At 50.1% G+C, this 21,868-nt stretch overlaps 1 protein-coding gene across 2 annotated transcripts in view; it reads left to right on the top strand.

The window, feature by feature from the left end:
- The window catches only part of LOC306837186 (ras-specific guanine nucleotide-releasing factor RalGPS1-like), a 47,444-nt gene extending 28,652 nt beyond the window's left edge, over nucleotides 1-18,792 (top strand). The window contains exons 9-20 of one of the 2 annotated variants that reach the window (XM_079364748.1): nucleotides 3,783-3,920; nucleotides 4,659-4,752; nucleotides 6,693-6,760; nucleotides 12,518-12,644; nucleotides 13,801-13,952; nucleotides 14,029-14,077; nucleotides 15,141-15,221; nucleotides 16,160-16,265; nucleotides 16,355-16,447; nucleotides 17,122-17,227; nucleotides 17,326-17,417; nucleotides 17,674-18,792. In XM_079364748.1, coding sequence (XP_079220874.1) covers nucleotides 3,783-3,920; nucleotides 4,659-4,752; nucleotides 6,693-6,760; nucleotides 12,518-12,644; nucleotides 13,801-13,952; nucleotides 14,029-14,077; nucleotides 15,141-15,221; nucleotides 16,160-16,265; nucleotides 16,355-16,447; nucleotides 17,122-17,227; nucleotides 17,326-17,417; nucleotides 17,674-17,703 — 1,136 coding nt within the window. In that variant the 3' untranslated portion in view covers nucleotides 17,704-18,792. The remainder of the gene's footprint in view (nucleotides 1-3,782; nucleotides 3,921-4,658; nucleotides 4,753-6,692; nucleotides 6,761-12,517; nucleotides 12,645-13,800; nucleotides 13,953-14,028; nucleotides 14,078-15,140; nucleotides 15,222-16,159; nucleotides 16,266-16,354; nucleotides 16,448-17,121; nucleotides 17,228-17,325; nucleotides 17,418-17,673) is intronic. The other variant, XM_079364749.1, reaches the window with a different exon arrangement.
- Nucleotides 18,793-21,868: the final 3,076 nt, after the last annotated feature.

The following is a 21,868-nucleotide window of genomic DNA, read 5'->3' on the forward strand; positions in this document are numbered from 1 at the left end:
TGTGTGTGGATCCAAAGGATGTTCAGAACAGAGGGGTTCATGTTCAGGCAGCTTTCTGTCTTTTTAAACGGCTCAATATTAACAGTGTTTGAGAAGCTGACACATGGAGCCCAGACCAGGATGCATAAACACGCTCCTGTCGTGTGGCCTTGACCAGGATGCGTTTGTGTTTTCATATCATCTGCACATATTTTCTATTTGAAGTCAGGTTTCCGTCTTCTCCAGGGAAGAACTGATGTAATGGTGTTTCAGCGGAGACTCTGTGATGTCACAGAGCGTCTCCTGTTAAACTGTAAAAGTCCTGCAGGTTACAGCAGCGTTTCCATTGGGCCTGTGTGTCCTACCGTCCTGTCAGGTCTTTGAGCTGCGTGTCCTACCGTCCTGTCAGGTCTTTGAGCTGCGTGTCCTACCGTCCTGTCAGGTCTTTGAGCTGCGTGTCCTACCGTCCTGTCAGGTCTTTGAAGAGCTGCGTGTCCTACCGTCCTGTCAGGTCTTTGAAGAGCTGTGTGTCCTACCGTCCTGTCAGGTCTTTGTAGAGCTGCGTGTCCTACCGTCCTGTCAGGTCTTTGAAGAGCTGTGTGTCCTACCGTCCTGTCAGGTCTTTGAAGAGCTGTGTGTCCTACCGTCCTGTCAGGTCTTTGAAGAGCTGCGTGTCCTACCGTCCTGTCAGGTCTTTGAAGAGCTGTGTGTCCTACCGTCCTGTCAGGTCTTTGAAGAGCTGTGTGTCCTACCGTCCTGTCAGGTCTTTGAATAGCTGCATGTCCTACCGTCCTGTAAGGTCTTTGAGCTGCGTGTCCTACCGTCCTGTCAGGTCTTTGAGCTGCATGTCCTACCGTCCTGTCAGGTCTTTGAAGAGCTGCGTGTCCTACCGTCCTGCCAGGTCTTTGTAGAGCTGCGTGTCCTACCGTCCTGTCAGGTCTTTGAAGAGCTGTGTGTCCTACCGTCCTGTCAGGTCTTTGAAGAGCTGCGTGTCCTACCGTCCTGTCAGGTCTTTGTAGAGCTGCGTGTCCTACCGTCCTGTCAGGTCTTTGAAGAGCTGCGTGTCCTACCGTCCTGTCAGGTCTTTGAAGAGCTGCGTGTCCTACCGTCCTGTCAGGTCTTTGTAGAGCTGCGTGTCCTACCGTCCTGTCAGGTCTTTGAAGAGCTGCGTGTCCTACCGTCCTGTCAGGTCTTTGAATAGCTGCGTGTCCTACCGTCCTGTCAGGTCTTTGAAGAGCTGCGTGTCCTACCGTCCTGTCAGGTCTTTGAAGAGCTGCGTGTCCTACCGTCCTGTCAGGTCTTTGTAGAGCTGCGTGTCCTACCGTCCTGTCAGGTCTTTGAAGAGCTGCGTGTCCTACCGTCCTGTCAGGTCTTTGAAGAGCTGCGTGTCCTACCGTCCTGTCAGGTCTTTGTAGAGCTGCGTGTCCTACCGTCCTGTCAGGTCTTTGAAGAGCTGCGTGTCCTACCGTCCTGTCAGGTCTTTGTAAAGCTGCATGTCCTACCGTCCTGTCAGGTCTTTGAAGAGCTGCGTGTCCTACCGTCCTGTCAGGTCTTTGAGCTGCGTGTCCTACCGTCCTGTCAGGTCTTTGAAGAGCTGCGTGTCCTACCGTCCTGTCAGGTCTTTGAAGAGCTGCGTGTCCTACCGTCCTGTCAGGTCTTTAAAGAGCTGCGTGTCCTACCGTCCTGTCAGGTCTTTGAAGAGCTGCGTGTCCTACCGTCCTGTCAGGTCTTTGAAGAGCTGCGTGTCCTACCGTCCTGTCAGGTCTTTGAAGAGCTGCGTGTCCTACCATCCTGTCAGGTCTTTGAGCTGTGTGTCCTACCGTCCTGTCAGGTCTTTGAAGAGCTGCGTGTCCTACCGTCCTGTCAGGTCTTTGAAGAGCTGCGTGTCCTACCGTCCTGTCAGGTCTTTGAGCTGTGTGTCCTACCGTCCTGTCAGGTCTTTGAGCTGTGTGTCCTACCGTCCTGTCAGGTCTTTGAAGAGCTGCGTGTCCTTCTGTCCTGTCAGGTCTTTGTAGAGCTGCGTGTCCTACCGTCCTGTCAGGTCTTTGAAGAGCTGCGTGTCCTACCGTCCTGTCAGGTCTTTGTAGAGCTGCGTGTCTCGGTGGGGGACGAGGGTGTTCCTGTCCTGATGTGATCTGTAAGTGTGAGAGTTTGTTCTCTGTGCAGGAGACGTGTTTCTTCACATCCTTCACATCTGTTCTGCGTTGGTCCTCCTGCTCGGGTCCAGTTAGAGCGCAGAGTGTGAGAATCTGCTGAGCGCCATCAGGAGGAGCAAACACAACAGCACGCACATCCCGATCAATAAGTCCAAGCTGCTGGACAGAAAACAAGAAGCAGTGTGTCCATCCCTCCTTTATTCAGAGCACAATGAGACACGAGGTGACGCCGTCTCCTGAGCGCCACAGCGTGCAGGATCACACGCCGCGTCCCTTAAATCTACGGTATTTCATCCTCCCCTTGTAAACATCACAACTTGGAAGTGACAAATGGAAATGTGGAGCTTTTATTTTGAAGGTGGCAAACTGAAATGTGGAGCTTTTATTTTGAAGGGAGACCAACTGAAATGTGGTACTTTTATTTTGAAGGGAGACCAACTGAAATGTGGTACTTTTATTTTGAAGGGAGACCAACTGAACTGTGGTGCTTTTATTTTGACTGAGGTCAAAGGTCAACATGTCAAAGTGTGTATTCCCTTTTTCTCGTTCCTCGTCCATCTGCCTGAGATGAAAATAAAAACGGGGCGGGGTTAATAACGGCGTGCCACATCGTGCTGCGTCGCTCGCAGGCGGTTTGGACACTCCAACAGGAAACGATAGAGTCAGGCTGATTTCACTCAGAGGCCTTCGGGGGGCGCCAGAGTGTGCACGTGTGTGTGTGTCTCTGTGTGTGTGTTGTTCTGCATGTGTGTGTGTGTGTGTGTGTGTGTGTGTTGCTCTACACGTGTTTGTAATTCCTGCGCTCACACAGCGGCGGTGTTTCCTCACCACACGCGGCTCCGTTATGTAACTGCAGTGTTTATCATCAGTGGTTGTTAAATTCACCAGAAACCACAAAGAGCAGTTATCCCTCTGTGTGTGTGTGTGTGTGTGTGTGTGTGTGTGTGTGTGTGTGTGTGTGTGTGCGTGTGCGTGTGCGTGTGTGTTGGTCAGGGAGAAGTGTAGCAGCCGGCCTCATGCTGTGTTACAGATGAATGTGTGCAGAGCTTCATTATCCTAATTAGTGTTAAACTGTGACTGACGCTGCATCCGTCATGACTCATCTAACTTACCCATCCCATCCCGGGGTCTGGGACCCCATCCCGGGGTCTGAGACCCCATCCCGGGGTCTGGGATCCCATCCCGGGGTCTGGGATCCCATCCCGGGGTCTGGGATCCTATCGAGCTAGTTCAGTCTGCATCGCTCAGATATCTCAGGTTTGAATGGAAGTTAGTCAAAGTGTGTGTGTGTGTGTGTGTGTGTGTGTGTGTGTGTGTCTGGCTCGCTCTGTAGAAACATTATTTCACAGTAATTAAGACAGATTGTAGGAAAGTCTGCGACTCAGCTCAAGTTTTCCAGATTCTTCTGAAGCTCCTTTAAAAAGATGCCAGGAGTCAGATATGGAATTTTCCTCTTGTTAAATAATTATCACTCTCAGTCTTTAAGAACGCTTCTTTACTAAAGTCTGAACAGAGACGAGTGTGAATCATGAAAACCCTTCAGATCAGTGTGTGTGTGTGTGTGTGTGTGTGTGTGTGTCGTCAGAGGTGAGTTTTAACGGGTGACCCTTCGACCCCCCCCTCCCCCCCCCCCCCACTGTGTTTCAGGGATCTACCTGCTGGACATGATCTACATCGACTCGGCCTATCCGGCGTCAGACAGCATCATCGAGACGGAGCAGCGGACCAATCAGATGAACAACCTGCTGAGGGTCATCTCGGACCTGCAGATGTCCTGCAAATACGGTGAGACCACGACCACCATCTGGACCAATAACAATCCAGCATTCAAAATGGCGGTGAAGCTGATAATTCATTAGTCGTCTGCAGCGATCATTATGAGTTTTCCTCAGCTTAAAGGAGCAGTCTGTAACTCCGCCCCCTAGTGTTTAAAATGAGTACTGCAGTCTAAAGTCTACTCATCACAGAGAGCTGCCCCCTAGTGTTTAAAATGAGTACTGCAGTCTGAACTCTAATCATCACAGAGAGCTGCCCCCTAGTGTTTAAAATGAGTACTGCAGTCTAAACTCTACTCATCACAGAGAGCTGCCCCCTGGTGTTTAAAATGAGTACTGCAGTCTAAACTCTAATCATCACAGAGAGCTGCCCCCTGGTGTTTAAAATGAGTACTGCAGTCTAAACTCTACTCATCACAGAGAGCTGCCCCCTAGTGTTTAAAATGAGTACTGCAGTCTAAACTCTAATCATCACAGAGAGCTGCCCCCTAGTGTTTAAAATGAGTACTGCAGTCTAAACTCTAATCATCACAGAGAGCTGCCCCCTAGTGTTTAAAATGAGTACTGCAGTCTAAACTCTAATCCTCACAGAGAGCTGCCCCTAGTGTTTAAAATGAGTACTGCAGTCTAAACTCTAATCATCACAGAGAGCTGCCCCCTAGTGTTTAAAATGAGTACTGCAGTCTAAAGTCTAGTGTGTGTTTGTCAGGACTTGAAGTGTGAAGGGTTAAAGTGTGCGTGTCCTCAGATTACCTGGTGACCCTGCCTCATGTCCAGAAGTATCTGTTGTCCGTCCGCTACATCGAGGAGCTGCAGAAGTTTGTAGAAGACGACAACTTCAAGTAAGTTTCACGTTGACACATGTGACACTAGGACGTGCTCTCAGAAGCGCGTGGAAACATAGAGGCGGGCGTGCAGGTGGCGAGCTTCAGTGAGAGGAAGCTGCATGAAACCGCAGACAGCTGACTCAGAGACTGAAGATCAAACATGATGAGGACATCTGTCAGGCAGGCTGAAATCCTCCCGAGCAGCCCGTTCACACGTGCACGTCACGGCGGGAGAAGAGACGGGATGATGTCGATGTTGGACGTATGAATGAACTCAGCGTGGAGTGGAGAAGAACACGCCGGTTTATTGGCGTGTACAGAGGTGGGAGAGGAGGACATAAACTCTGAACATTGACCCCGGGGCGGGCGGGAAAGTCTCCGGTCAAAGACGTGAAACATGAAGCTGCTTGTTTTCAGATTTATCACCTGAAGCTCCGACCACGGTTTGCAAAGTGCAGCAACATGTTTGAAGTATTCAGGAAGAAGAAGATCTAAAGAGCTTTTCAGCTTCTGTCCTCGTCTTCACTCACTAATGATCAAAGTCTCAAACCAGCGACTGAAGGACGATTACACAAGAGTCCACTGCAGCTTCAGAAAGATGCATCAGGACAGTGGAAGGTTTTAACTTGGATTACATAAGTTTTTAAATCACTAAGATGTGTGTGTATGTTTGTGCTCGATGACACACACACACACACACACACACACACACACACACACACACACACACACACACACACACACACACACACACACACACACACACACGGAGAGAGTTGAATTAATTACTGTGGTGATGAGACAGAAACCAGACTGCACAGGTCACAAGAGACACAGAGTTTACACGACTCTCCTCCTCCGTTTTCCTATAGTCCTTCTCACATTAATGAGTCTTAACCACACGCACACGCTCACACACACGCACACGCTCACACACGCACGCACACACACACGCACACGCACACACACACTCAGAGTCAATAAATACTTTCCTAATGTGTTGCTCAGAGGCACCAACTACCACATTTATGAGACTGTTCCATGTGCTGGTTGTCCAAACCGAGCGCGTGCAGACAGGAGGACAGACTGAGGACAGACTGAGCGCGTGCAGGCAGGAGGACAGACTGAGCGCGTGCAGAGACGAGGACAGACTGAGGACAGACTGAGCGCGTGCAGGCAGGAGGACAGACTGAGCGCGTGCAGAGAGAAGGACAGACTGAGCGTGTGCAGAGACGAGGACAGACTGAGCGTGTGCAGAGAGAAGGACAGACTGAGGACAGACTGAGTCAAAAGTATTTAGAGCGCCCTCTACTGACTGGCTGCAGTATAGGACATAAACTCCGCCTCCTCTATGTGAACACATGACACAGGGGTCACTCATCCCCACTCTCAGGGAGTCCTGATCAAGCCGATGGCCTTTTCACCTGCAGGACGTCCCGCCCCCTCTCTAGATTGACAGCCTGGACGGTGTTCCCCGTAACACAGAATGTGGTTTAAGACGAAGCATACGGGGAACACACGGCTGTCGAGTCCTGCAGGACACGTGTGTCTTTTTTTTTTTAAGATTCAGATTTTGGCCTTTTGCCGTATTTATAGAGAGGAAGGTGGATAGAGTCTGAAATCAGGGAGAGACATGCGGGAAAGGAGCCACAGGCCGGACTCGAACCCGAGCCGCCCGCTGAGCCACCAGCGCCCCAGGACCCGTGTGTCTTTAAAGGACGCCCTGCAGGGGGCGCGTGATGTGTGTGTGTGTGTGTGTGTGTGTGTGTGTGTGTGTGTGTGTGTGTGTGTGTGTGTGTGTGTGTGTGTGTGTGTGTGTGTGTGTGTGTGTGTGTGTGTGTGTGTGTGTGTGTGTGTGTGTGTGTGTGTGTGATGTGTGTGTGTGTGTGTGTGTGTGTGTGTGTGTGTGTGTGTGTTAACGCTGAGGTCACTGATGTCACGTGTCTGTGTTTCAGGATTTCTCTGAAGATTGAACCTGGAAACAGCTCCCCTCGCATCGCCTCCTCTAAAGAAGACCTGGCAGGTAAAAGACCAGGTGCAGAGACGTGTCCGTGTCCGTCTGTGAGGACAGCAGGAAACACTTTAACTGTCCGGCGTGCGGCTCACGCGGCGCTCACGAAGCCGTAACACAGCCGGTCTGACTCGCTAAACATTTTCAGTTTTGTCTTCAAGTGTTGAACGTTGAAAGAATCTGATCTGTGTTGAGTCTCTGACACGAGAGAAGGTGTGTGATGACGTGATGACGTGATGACGTGATGACGTGATGACGTGGTGACGTGATGGCGTGATGACGTGGTGACGTGATGGCGTGATGACGTGATGACGTGATGGCGTGATGACGTGGTGACGTGATGACGTGGTGACATGATGACGTGGTGACGTGGTGACATGATGACGTGGTGACGTGGTGACATGATGACGTGGTGACGTGATGACATGATGACGTGATGACGTGACGTGATGACATGATGACGTGATGACGTGATGGCGTGATGACGTGATGACGTGATGACGTGATGACGTGGTGACGTGATGACGTGACGTGATGACGTGACGTGATGGCGTGATGACGTGATGACGTGATGACGTGATGGCGTGATGACGTGACGTGATGACGTGATGACGTGGTGACGTGATGACGTGGTGACGTGGTGACATGATGACGTGGTGACGTGATGACATGATGACGTGATGACGTGACGTGATGACATGATGACGTGATGACGTGATGGCGTGATGACGTGATGACGTGATGACGTGATGACGTGGTGACGTGATGACGTGACGTGATGACGTGACGTGATGGCGTGATGACGTGGTGACGTGATGACGTGATGGCGTGATGACGTGACGTGATGACGTGATGACGTGGTGACGTGATGACGTGGTGACGTGATGACGTGGTGACGTGACGTGATGACGTGACGTGATGACGTGACGTGATGACGTGACGTGATGACGTGATGACGTGATGACGTGGTGACGTGATGACGTGATGACGTGGTGACGTGATGACGTGGTGACGTGATGACGTGATGACGTGACGTGATGACGTGATGACGTGGTGACGTGATGACGTGGTGACGTGACGTGATGACGTGACGTGATGACGTGACGTGATGACGTGATGACGTGATGACGTGATGACGTGGTGACGTGGTGGCGTGATGGCGTGATGACGTGATGACGTGATGACGTGGTGACGTGATGACGTGATGACGTGATGACATGATGACGTGATGACGTGACGTGATGGCGTGATGACGTGATGACGTGATGACGTGATGACGTGGTGACGTGATGACGTGGTGACGTGATGGCGTGATGACGTGGTGACGTGGTGACGTGGTGACGTGACGTGGTGACGTGACGTGATGACGTGACGTGATGGCGTGATGACGTGATGACGTGATGACGTGATGACGTGGTGACGTGATGGCGTGATGACGTGGTGACATGATGACGTGATGACGTGGTGACGTGATGGCGTGATGACGTGATGACGTGATGACGTGGTGACGTGATGGCGTGATGACGTGATGACGTGGTGACGTGACGTGATGACGTGGTGACGTGATGACGTGGTGACGTGATGGCGTGATGACGTGATGACGTGACGTGATGACGTGATGACGTGACGTGATGACGTGATGACGTGGTGACGTGATGACGTGACGTGATGACGTGACGTGATGGCGTGATGACGTGATGACGTGATGACGTGATGACGTGATGGCGTGACGTGATGACGTGATGACGTGATGACGTGATGACGTGATGACGTGATGGCGTGACGTGATGACGTGATGACGTGATGACGTGACGTGATGACGTGATGACGTGATGACGTGACGTGATGGCGTGATGACGTGATGACATGATGACGTGATGACGTGATGACGTGATGACGTGACATGATGACGTGATGACGTGATGACATGATGACGTGATGACGTGATGACGTGATGGCGTGATGGCGTGATGACGTGATGTGATGGCGTGATGACGTGATGTGATGGCGTGATGACGTGATGACATGATGACGTGATGACGTGATGACATGATGACGTGATGACGTGATGACGTGATGGCGTGATGACGTGATGGCGTGATGGCGTGATGACGTGATGTGACGGCCGCTCGCTAACAGCTCTGTGCAGCTGATGGATCCGTCTTTGATTAGTTTGGAAAAGAAAGCAGCAGCGGAGCGCTAACAGGCCGACCTGACGAAACCTCAACACGTACCAAACCCAAACATCCACTTCCTGTTTCTCCTCCATCCTCCTCACCTGTCTGTGTGATGTCATCAGCTGTGTGTGGGCTGTGATGTCATCACGGTGCAGGCGAGCGTCCTGAGCGGGGTGAAAAGGTTCACGAGGACAGGCTTCACTTCCTCTGTTTTTCTTCTTGTGTGGTGTTGATACTGTGGGGGGGGTTTGTTTGGGTTGGGGAGGGGGGGGGGGGGTTATTTGGGGGGGTTATTTGGGGGGGGGGGGGGGTGATAAGGAAAGAAAGCAGCTGAGCAGCTGTGAGAGGACGTGTGGTCACATTATAAACACGATGATGTCATCACAGTAATCAGATCATAAATCATGTTTTAATTCGTAGAACAATCTGATCACATGGAAAACAACCAAGTCGAGTCCGTGCGCTTCGCTCCTCGCGCTCGCCTGACTGCAGGACGTAACCACCGTGTGTCCGCACTGAGCACGTGTCAAACTCCACAGGTTACACATCAGCTCTGTGATTGGCTGGAGAACAGCGCCCGCCTCTCGCCCTCTGACAGCAGGAGGAGCGGCGTGGAGACGGCTCTGTGCTGAAGCGTCCCCTGGGTTGAGTTAACGATGCAGCTAACAGCCATCTGTCCTCTGGGACATGTCCATGTGTTTCCATGCAGTCATGTCTGCAGCCTGGACCTCCACAGGCTGGGACCTGTTTGTGAGGATCGCCATGGTAACGCCTGTTCTCTCTCTCTGTGTGTGTCTGCTGCGCGTTAGTTAGCGTTCTCTCTGCTGTTTATCTGAGCGAGTCGTTCTGATTCCACTTAAAGAAGCAGCCTGAGTCACGGACACAGGAGGCCTGTGATTGGCCGAGGGGGGGCGGAGGACGCCTCAGGGACACGTTGGGTTTGTTTTCTGTGTGACAGCTCTCTGTCGTCGATGTTTTTATAAAGACTGGTTTCATCGTTACGACACGACCGGCTGAGGATCGTTGATCACTCTGGTGATCAATGATTCTGATTTTTATAAAAAAAAAGAACTTCCTGTTAAACGAGCTCGACACTTTAAAGAAGGCGTGCGGCTCAAAGTGCTCGACGAAGACGATGGGTTCAATGTGCGATGAAGCTGCCGCGGTTTGTCTGAATTCGAAGGCTAACTCTGACGCTGGAGCGCAAAAAGCTGCAGTTCCTCCAGTGTCCACTAGAGACAGGCTGTGCAACACACACCCATTCTGAAATGTCAGGCAGTCTACAGTCAGAAGACGCCGCTTTGGCCCCAGGACCGCCCCTTTCTCCAGCGCCGAGTCCGGACTCAAACACGAAGAAGTCCATGCTAACAGTTAGCCTAGCTGCTCATGCTAACAGGACGTGCTGCGTACAGACGGGTAGGCGGGCTCTCGTACTGAACAGGAAGTCAGCGTTTTCTCCAGGAGAGTTCCAGCAGCAGATAAATGCACACACACACACACACACACACACACACACACACACACACACACACACACACACACACACACACACACACACACACACACACACAGCTGTATGCAAAGGAGCGTGGAAGTGTTCGGATCCAGTTGGGGGTCTGGAGGAGACCCTGAAGGACCTGGTGCTGGGAGCGAGGGGGGTCCATGTGGTCTCCTTCACACTGGTCTCAGTGTGTGTCTGGATGTGACGGAGTCGTGATCAGCAGAATGTTCCTCCGGACGCTCGGACCCTCAGTCCACCTTACATAACAGGACAGGAAAATCCTGCTCTGGCCCGAAGCCGTCTGCGGGCTCCTTCACTGTAAACAAGTGCCACTCAGTGACACACACTACACACACTACACACTACACACACACTACACACACACACACACACACACTACACACACACTACACACACACTACACACACTACACACACACTACACACACACACACACACACACTACACACACACTACACACACACTACACACACTACACACACACTACACACACTACACACACACTACACACAGACTACACACTAACACACACACACACACACACACACACACACACTACACACACACACACACACACTACACACACACTACACACACACACACACACACACACTACACACACACTACACACACACACACACTAACACACACAGAGACACACACACACTAACACTCATTCAGTCACACATGCTGCCAAACACAAGAATGCACTGCTGTCACTCTCTCCATGTTCTCACACACACACACACACACACACACACACACACACACACACACACACACACACACACACACACAGATGGCATGCTGCTCTGAACATGTGCACACAGAAAAAACAAGAGAGACCCGAGCTGACCTGTGTGTGTGTGTGTGTGTGTGTGTGTGTGTGTGTGTGTGTGTGTGTGTGTGTGTGTGTGTGTGTGTGTGTGTGTGTGTGTGTGTGTCTCTGTGTGTGTGTTAGTGTGTGTGTGTCTCTGTGTGTGTGTTAGTGTGTGTGTGTGTGTGTTAGTGTGTGTGTGTGTGTGTGTGTCTCTGTGTGTGTGTTAGTGTGTGTGTGTGTGTGTGTGTTAGTGTGTGTGTGTGTGTGTGTGTGTCTCTGTGTGTGTGTTAGTGTGTGTGTGTGTGTGTGTTAGTGTGTGTGTCTCTGTGTGTGTGTTAGTGTGTGTGTGTGTGTGTCTCTGTGTGTGTTAGTGTGTGTGTGTGTGTCTCTGTGTGTGTGTCTCTGTGTGTGTGTGTGTGTGTGTGTGTGTGTGTGTGTGTGTGTGTGTGTCTCTGTGTGTGTGTCTCTGTGTGTGTTAGAGTGTGTGTGTGTGTGTGTGTGTGTGTGTGTGGTTCAGAACTTTCCCCTCTGTGGAACACAGGGACATGTTTTCTTTTTTTAACCTCCACGTTTAGCTCTTTTTGTGCTGACTGTGCAGATCTCCACACTGTGTGTGTGTGTGTGTGTGTGTGTGTGTGTGTGTGTGTGTCTCTGTGTGTGTGTGCGTCTCTTTATATGGATTCATTCATTCTCATAATGAGTCGATTACAGATGAGTAAAGATTTCCCTCCTCGTGTTTTTACTTTGTAATAAGTCTTCGCCTGACGTCATGCACGTGTGTTCATCCAAGCAGGCAGACGGAACAATCACAACCAGCTGCGTGTGTGTGTGTGTTGTGTGTGTGTGTGTGTGTGTGTGTGAAGCTCCATTCACACTCTTTATGAGGCTCTGAAGGCTCGTTTCACTTAATATGATCTAATGATCTTCATCAGTGCTCCGGCCTGCTGCAGCAGCTCAAACCTTCAGCTGACTGACTCGACTGTTGGTCCGATCCACCTCGGTCCACTTCGAGGTCCTGAGACCGGGTCAGGGTTCCTGCTGTGATGTCGGCTCCGTCAGAGTGGATTCATTCAGTCGACATTTCAATCTGCTGCTTTTCAAACCTGGCAAAGACGCGTTTACAGGAAGGAGACAATATTTCATCCTGCAGTAATCTGTCAGTTCACCAGCAGGGGGCGCTGACAGCCAATCACAGCGAGGCTGAAGAGGCGTGATCTGAGGTTGACACGGAGGATGTTTTGTGTGTTTCAGGTCTGTCCGAGGTTTCCGTCTCCATGAGGTACAACAGACGGCCCACCTGCCCCGACGCCTCCGTGGGGGTCCACATCCCCACGCCGCCCCCCTCCCACCACAGGAAGAGCCACAGTCTGGGAAACAAGTGAGTGCGACGGGCTCGGACTCGAGTCACAGACCGTGCCGTCCCGTCTCCATGACAACGGTCTGTAGTCTGACGCTCGCTCCTCATTAATAGCTATGTAAACATCTGCATGGAGAGAGCGATCTGACACCTAGTGGTCACTGATGGTTACTACAACAACAGGTAGAGGAGCAGTGAAGTGTGCTTCATTTTCAGCCTGTTCTAATTTTTTGGGGAGAGAGAGAGAGAGAGAGAGAGACAGAGAGAGAGAGAGAGAGAGAGAGAGAGAGAGAGAGAGAGAGCAGCTGAATGAGTAACGAACATGTGAGTGAAATGTTCCACAAACAAACCAACAAGCCGACTTTATGTAACGAGCAGCTGCAGCTCTCTCTGACCACGGCGAAGCCAACGCCACACACGCATCACGGCGTTGAACTGATCATAGAGCGTGCACACACACGGCCGTCATCCAGAGACAAGACAGAAATAACCCGGCGGCGTGGAAGCTCGGGTACGGACTCCGTGTCAGAACAAAAATGATCATATTTATAATAATTAGTCACCGCAGTGTTCACGCCATGCTTCTTCTGCTCGCAACACCAGGTCAAAGGTCAAAGGTCGCTCAGGTCACAGCAGAACATCCTTACGATTGACCTCGCCGTTTCTTGACCCGGCGCTGCGGGAGCATCATCATCACATCAAATAGCTTTTGACAAAATGGCATGGAACTGGGCGTGTCCGTCATGCATTTAGATTTCAGAGTTTGACTCGTGGAGGCGGGGCTTATGAGCTGTACTGCAGCCGGTCAGAGAGGGGGCGGGACTCCAATCTCGAGCGTTCTTTGAGTTTTAAGGAGAAAAGAAAATGCAGATTAACCAAGTTAGCCCGTTAAAAACGAGCCAATCAGGAGAAGGCGTCATGAAGTCTCCTCCCACAGGTCTGTGGCGATCGATCACCGGGTATAAACCTGAGGGGGCGGAGTTATTAAAAACATGTCACATCATAAAGATGAGCGCTGTCCCTGTTTGTTTTTAAGATCAAGAGGAGGCGGAGTTTAATTCCATTAAAAAAATAAAATAAAAAATGGCGGTGGGGGGGTTAATTCAAATCCTGGGAGATGATTGGCTCTTTTCCCACAGCTCTTCTTGTGTATTTAACACTTTGATTCTGTCTGCAGCATGATGTGTCAGTACGGCATGTCAGAGAGCAGGAGCGCCACGTTTCCCACAGAGAAAGCACGCCACCTCCTGGACGACAGCTTCTTAGAGTCTCAGAGTCCGGTCCGGAACGATCCTCAGAGCACGTCCGTGTCCAACGGCCTCTCCTTAGGTCTGTTCTTTGTAAAGCTGCTCCGCCTGGGACACGCTCCTCGGCCTCAGAGTAACGTCTTTGTTCTTCCTCACAGGCAGCAGTGAAAGCTCTTTCGGGGAGGAGCTCTCGCCTGGGATGGAGAGGTAAGAGCCAATCACAGCACGCTTCATGAGAAACCTCACAGGAGGTCAGTATATCGATATTCCTCCAGACGTGTGACGCTGCCGTCACAGTGAGAAGGTTTCTGTTAACTGCCAGGACTCTCTTTCATTTTCTTATTGTCAACAAATCCCCCCCCCCCCGTCAGTCCCTGTGCTCCGAGTCCAGACCAAGACCATGAATAACACTGAAACGGCCTGAAAATGTGTGCTCAAACAGGCTGTTTGGAGATGTTCCCTTCATGACATCACAAAGGGCAGTAGCCCCTCCCCTTCATGACATCACAAAGGGCAGTAGCCCCTCCTCCTGGAATGAAGCCCAAACGCCTCTTTGTTAGTCCTCCATGATTCATTTGGAAAGAAAGTGTATGACCATCCAGACATTATCTATTCCCGTTCAGGTCGCAGTAGCCCCTCCCCTTCGTGACATCACAAAGGGCAGTAGCCCCTCCCACAGCTAGGTGTTTGTTCTGCCCTCTGAGTCTGCCTTCTCACCGTAAACAATAGGACATGGAGCCAGAAAGCAGCGAGTACACCCGAGCCCTTCCAGAGAGGGGGCGTGGTCATACACAGCTCATTTACATATTTAAAGCTACAGACACAGAAACAGCCTGTTCTGAGCAGGGCTGAAATAGAGGGGTTTATAGACATGATCAAATACAGGATCAGAGTGGATTTACAACAACACACTTCACACACATGATGAAGAGGAGCGAGGACACTGATTTCACCTGAAGAAGAGGAGGAGGTCATGTGACCTTTAACACACACAGAGAGACTAACGGACAGGAGCTGACTTTAAAGTCTAACGATGGGATTTGTTGACAACAAGGAGGCGATGAGATGTCTGCGACATGTTCACGATGCAGAGATATAAATGTATTTGAATGTTGCCGTGTCAGGTTTACTCTCACTGTGTATCTGTGTTTGTCCCCGAGAGACCACATGTTTAATATTCATGAGAGACAGATTGTTTAAACCGGACTCATGTGGGACGCTGAGCCGCGTCCCGTCCAATCAGACTGACTGTGACATGTGTGACAAACAGGGGCCGCATGTACGCCACTCTGGGCCCCAACTGGAGGGTCCCACTCCGAAACTCCCCGCGGAGCCGCAGCTATGTTTACAGGTAGAGTGAGGAGGGGAGTTCACCTGAGCTGTCACTGTTCTGTCACTTCATCCGCTCGCTGCATGCCCACAGACGCCTGGAGTCAGAGCTGTGTGAGGAGGCGGGCCCGTTAGTCCGTAGTGACAGGGACGCGGCGAGCTGCCCCGGCGTCTCTCATCAACGACACACGAAGGCCCCGTGTCCAGCTGGCGTTTTGTCCGGGCGGAAAAGCGCTGACTCATCAGTCTGCACGTCCGTCCTGTCTCCATGACAACAGCGTGTTAACCACGCCCCCCACGCTCTGTGACCCTCACGTCTTCCTGCATGTTTCATATGTGAGGTCGTTTATTTGCCCATGGCTCACGGAGCGAGGAGGACGAGGGTTCGAGGCTCGACGCGTTCAGGCGCCTTCTTAAAGAAGGATGTTTGTAAATGTTTGTTGATGACGGCCTGAACTGAAGACAGTTGATCTTCTTACTACACGTGTTGCAGGAGCATGTCGACCTCCGTTCGGACAGAAACGCCAGGTAGACACGGCGCCTTTAAACACAGAAAAACGCCGCTGCATGGACGCCACGTCCCCGAGTGCAGGAACACATGTGACATCTGTACTCGTGCTGTCATATTGAGTCCGCTTTGTTTATCTGTGTGTTCGAGTTACAGCAGGCTCCACACACACACACACACACACACTCGGACACACACACACACACACACTCGGACACACACACACACAGCGCTGGCTCCGCTCCTCTGTGTGTGTGTGTGTGTCACTTCCTGTCTGGTAAACTCACCTGCACGCTCGCTCTCTAACGGTCAGATTTTCTGTCTGTGTCGACTTCTTTCCTCTCGGCTTCTCTGGCTGAATCTGACCTCTGTGTGACCTTGACTTTCTTCTTCTGTGGTGCAGTTCCACACTGTGCTTGTTGTGATAAACGATGCTCCTCCTCCTCCCGCAGCTCGTCTGCTGCCACCTCGTGTTACGGCTGCTGCGAGGCTGGCAGCGTGACCATCGAAGGACCTCTGAGGAGGAAGACGCTGCTGAAGGAGGGACGTAAACCTCGGGTGAGACGACCTCTGACCTCGTGTGTTTGTTCATCATGTTGGCTGAACACGTCTGACTCTGGTGTGTGTGTGTGTGTGTGTGTGTCCAGCTGTCGTCCTGGACCAGGTTCTGGATCTCTCTGTCTGGATCCACGCTGACGTTCTACGGAGCTAAAGCCCTGAGAGCCTCAGAGAGGAAACACGTGAGTCACTGCAGAACTGTAAATCACACCGTGTCCTTAAACGCATCATCCAGAGAGAGACACTCCTCACCAACAAACCTTACTGACTGAAGAGCATGAAGGAGACGAGGAGGAGGAGGAGGAAAGGAGAGGAGAGGAGATGAGGAGGGGAAAAAAAGAGAGGAAGGTGACGATGAAGGAGATGAAGGAAAGGAAAAGAAGAGGAAGGAGATGAGGAAAGGAAAAGGAGAGGAAGGAGATGAGGAAAGGAAAAGGAGAGGAAGGAAGGAGGGGAGAAGGAAAGACAAGGAGAGGAAGGTGAAGATGAAGGAGATGAAGGAAAGGAGAAGGATGGAAAAGGAGAGGAAGGAGACAAGGAAAGGAAAAGGAGAGGAAGGAGATGAGGAAGGAAAGAGAAGAAGGAAAGGAAAAGGAGAGGAAGGAGGGGAGAAGGAAAGACAAAGAGAGGAAGGTGACGAGGAAGGAGATGAAAGAGGAGAGGGAGGAAAGGAGAAGGAGACAAAGAAGGAGACAAGGAAGGAGGAGATGAAGGAAGGAGAAAGAAGCTAAATGCTAACCTGAGTTCTGGGTTTGCTGGAGGAGTTCTCGGTTGTTTTCACGTCCAGCTCAGCAAAGAAAGTTCTGGAAGTTTGAAGGTGTGACAGGATGTGAGCAGCTGTGCTCCTCTCTCCCAGTATAAGTCCAGTCCCTGTAAGAAGGTGTGTGTGACCGGCTGGATGGTGGTGCTGCCCGACGACCCGTCCAGACCCAACATCTTCCAGCTCAACGACCCGGATAAAGGTGACACGCACACACACACACACACACACGCACACACACACACACACACACACACACACACACACACACTATAACACAGGTGTGAATCCTCTTCTCAGGTAATGTTTACAAGTTCCAGACTGGATCCAGGTTCTCAGCCATCATCTGGCACAAAAACCTGGAGGAGGCGTGTCGGAGCAGCAGACCTCAGGTGAGCGCGCACACACACACACACACACACACACACACACACACACACACACACACACACACACACACACACACACACACACACACACACACACACACACACACACACACACACACACACACACACACACACACACACACACACACACACACACACACACACACACACACACACACACACACACACACCACGCAGACGCCGAGCGACGTGTGGAAGTGTTGACATAAATCCACTTCCTGTTGTGCTCTGTGTGCAGATACCAGCCAACCTCATGTCGTTTGAATGAGAGCAGACTGAACCAGCAGGGGGTCAACGTGCCAAATGAACACGGACGTGAACCATGAAGAAACTTGACGTGTGACTGCACGCCATCAGACCTGACGCCGGACGAAGGCCAATATGAACTCTTGAAAGAGGTCGGCCGAAGGTTTGATGATGCCGTGCTTCTTTTTTTAAATCTTTGAGCTGCTAAAAACATGTGACTGTGGATTTATGGCCCATGTTGGGTTTTTTGCTCGACCGAGAAGAAGAAGAAGAGAGAGAGAGAGAGAGAGATGGCGTTCGGGCGTGCAGACCCGTGATGGGCGGCGCCCTGGGAGTGTTTGAACCTGTGAAACTACTGCTGCCGTTCTCTGCATTTAAATGTCAGACGGAGGAGGAAGAGGCGGCGTCCCGACCCGGGAGAGAGGACGCATCGGGAGCGTGCAGTGAGCGGCGTCAGCCCTGTGAGCCACAGCCGGACTGAGCCCGTTAGAAAATAAAGAGTGTGTGTGTTGATGTACAGAAACAGCAGACGGCCTCTCATCACTACCTCAGCTGGTAGTCCTCCTGTACAGCCGTTTACACATGAAGATTCACATCCGCTCATGATGATGAGCTGCTGTCCTCTCTGTGAACCTAAAGTCAGAATGAAGTAACTGTCCTACGTGTGTGTGTGTGTGTGTGTGTGTGTGTGTGTGCGCGTGTGTGTAAATAGTGTATTTATTTGTAAAAGAGTTTATTTTTTTGAACAGTCGGCCATAAAAAAAAAAAAAGGGAAACGGTACGATGAATTCTCTTTGATTCAGCTGCTCCTCTCAGACTGACGGTGGAAGACACCCTAAAACTAAACCCTGAAGGACGACAGGAAGACGCCATCAGCACCTGGACTGTTAATAATCTGCTTTCAAAGCTCGACCTTCAGGCTTCTGCTTCATTACAGCTCTCAGTCCACTTTAAGTTCAGTCATCCTGACGGTGAAAAACATGAATCAAAGAGAGAGATCTGGGAACAACTCTGCCCCCTGGTGTTTAAAATGAGAACTGCAGTCTAAACTCTAATCATCACAGAGAGCTGCCCCCTGGTGTTTAAAATGAGTACTGCAGTCTAAACTCTAATCATCACAGAGAGCTGCCCCCTGGTGTTTAAAATGAGTACTGCAGTCAAAATTCTAATCATCACAGAGAGCTGCCCCCTAGTGTTTAAAATGAGTACTACAGTCTAAACTCTAATCATCACAGAGAGCTGCCCCCTAGTGTTTAAAATGAGTACTGCAGTCTAAACTAATCATCACAGAGAGCTGCCCCCTAGTGTTTAAAATGAGTACTGCAGTCGAAACTCTAATCATCACAGAGAGCTGCCCCCTAGTGTTTAAAATGAGTACTGCAGTCGAAACTCTACTCATCACAGAGAGCTGTCTGCCCCACTCGTCTCACACAGGTCAGCATGTGGTGGACACTGTAGCTTCAGTGTTTAGCCAGCTCTGCATGTAGAGACACTGTAGCTTCAGTGTTTAGCCAGCTCTGCATGTAGAGACACTGTAGCTTCAGTGTTTAGCCAGCTCTGCATGTGGTGGACACTGTAGCTTCAGTGTTTAGCCAGCTCTGCATGTGGTGGACACTGTAGCTTCAGTGTTTAGCCAGCTCTGCATGTGGTGGACACTGTAGCTTCAGTGTTTAGCCAGCTCTGCATGTAGAGACACTGTAGCTTCAGTGTTTAGCCAGCTCTGCATGTGGTGGACACTGTAGCTTCAGTGTTTAGCCAGCTCTGCATGGCTCTGTAAAGCTTTCTGCGTTCTAACCTCTCTCCATGTTTCATCTCCAACATTGATCCTAGTTTGAGCAGCTTTCTGCTGCTGGAGCTTATTAGAAACATGCAGAGGCTTTTTAGCTCGGGTACAATCACTTCTATCTGAAGCAGTTCCACTGCCCGCTTCCATCGCTGCAACACCTGTTCACCTGATAACTGCTCTCATATCTGACAAACCCAGGGGGGGGGCCTGTTCAGTAAAAGAAGCAGTGACTCCTCAGTGAAAGACAACAGAGGGACCCGGCCTCGTTCCCAGATCTCTTTTCTTACTTTATATTTAATCATCTCTGATGGTCAGTGGGGGCGACGACTATAAAAAAGACCCGAGCTGTAATAAAGTGGAATCATCGTCTGTACTGTAAGTATTCTAAAACTAATAGATGGCCATGAATAGAAAGTCATATTTCTATAGTTTCCTGTTGTAATTCATGGTTAATGTGATTTATGAAATCAGTCGTAAAGATGGTAAAAAATATATATATTTAGGCATGATGTCATCGTTTAATTTCCAGGAGTTGTTCACGTGTTATTCTCAACGACGCGCTCTGAGTGAGCGCTCGGGATTAGTTTCTTTTTTTCTTCAGTATTATCGTCCTAACGAGACGAAGCGTGTCCTGACGTGTTAGACGACCTTAAAGGTGAAACACAGACGAGATGAAACAAAGACAACTGAGCAGTGTCACGCTCTGTAAATCATCCTGCTGTGATTGTTGATTATTAAAGTCACGTGAAGCGTTAGTGATGTCACTCGGGGTCACCTGTTCAGGATGTGCAGCCCTAAAACCTTCGGAGGCTGCCGTCTGTAAAATCCCTCTTTTCAGCTGCTGTCTCTTTAAGGCCCCGCCTCCCCGGGTGTCCACTCTCCTCTGATTGGCCAGCTCTGTTGCCGGGGTAGGCGTGTCCCAAAACTTAGCTCTGATACGTCTTGCCAACTTCTCATCACAGTAAATCAAACGATTACGTATCCTGTGCGTCCGAACATGTAGCTCACCTCGAAAATATCCCCAAAGTTTTCAGGAGTTTTGCTCGTTTTTTAAAACGGCGTTTTGACGAGTTTGAGGGAGGATTTACTGCTTTGTCCACCGGGGGGCGCCAAAATCAACTCAACCTGAAAGTTGTTCAAAAACAGATGATTTTGATCACAGTGAATATTTTCCAACCCAACAATAAAAAAACCAGCTGAAATCAGACACTGTAGCTTCAGTGTTTAGCCAGCTCTGCAGATGAAGATTATCAAAGCTTTGTTACGTCTCAGTACAAACGATTACAGAATGTGTTGTTTAAAGACGGGTGGTAGCAACATCAGAAGTTTCATCAATCTGCGGTCGGTCTGATGCCGTCCGTCTCCAGCGTGACGTCTTGTTTTAGTCTCTTGATTTGTGAATGAAATATCTGTACAGAAAGGCGTCAAGGAGAGTTATTAAGAGCCAAAGAAACGACATCCTGTCAAATATCTGTCCCTGAAAAAGATCTGAAAGTCTTTCAGCCAAAATCTGCCTGAAGTTGTTAAAAAAAAAAAAAGAGCGTGACGAGAAGAAGTCATCGTTTTATCTCGGTACAGATCTCTGATTTATTCAGTGTGACGCTCTCGTGGGTCTGAAGTGACGACCGTCTGATGAGTCGTTAACGTGAAACGACAGAAAACTTTTTAAATCAATGTTTGTTTTCTTCTTATTTGATCCCCAGGTAATCACACCAGCCAATCAAATGAAGCCATGATCAGTTACGATGCAGCTTTAGAAAATCACAAATTCAGAATCAGTTTTGTTTTTTTATCAGGGGCGTGTCCAGAGGGGGGGAGGGGGGGGGAAATCTTATTGGCCACCCCGGTTGGTGCCTGAAAATCCTCGACTGTGATTGGCTAATTGTCCTGCCGGAGGTGGGACTGCAGGCTGTGTTTCTGCTACAGACCACTCGTGTGTTTGAGCGTGCAGATGTTTGTTTGCATTTTTAAAATACTTTAAACCGTCACATTTTAAGTTCTTGAAGAATGAAGACGTTTATGTCGTCTTCATCTTGTTTTACTGAAAAGTCGATGTGATTGGTGCAGACATAAGGGGGGAATAAATTACCTTTATTCATGTGTGAACCGCCTGGACACGCCCCTGATCATTATTATTATCAGTGTTTTGTAAATGAGTGAAAATCCAAATGATGTATTTCTTTAAGTTTTGGACCTGTTTCAGTTTTTATCCAGATGAACTCAGTGTTTTTGGGGCCACTGCATGTGTTTTTGTGTACAGACTTTCTAGTGTTGTAACTGTGAAACAGATCACCGAGTCGTGATTATCAGTCTGTGATTCTTTTGCTAACTTATTTCTTACCATGGCAACGCTACATGTCGCTGTATTTTTCAGCTTCAGACTCTGAATTGGGAATAAAAA

Source organism: Symphodus melops (assembly GCF_947650265.1).
Source record: "Symphodus melops genome assembly, chromosome: 16".
Lineage (NCBI taxonomy): Eukaryota > Metazoa > Chordata > Actinopteri > Labriformes > Labridae > Symphodus > Symphodus melops.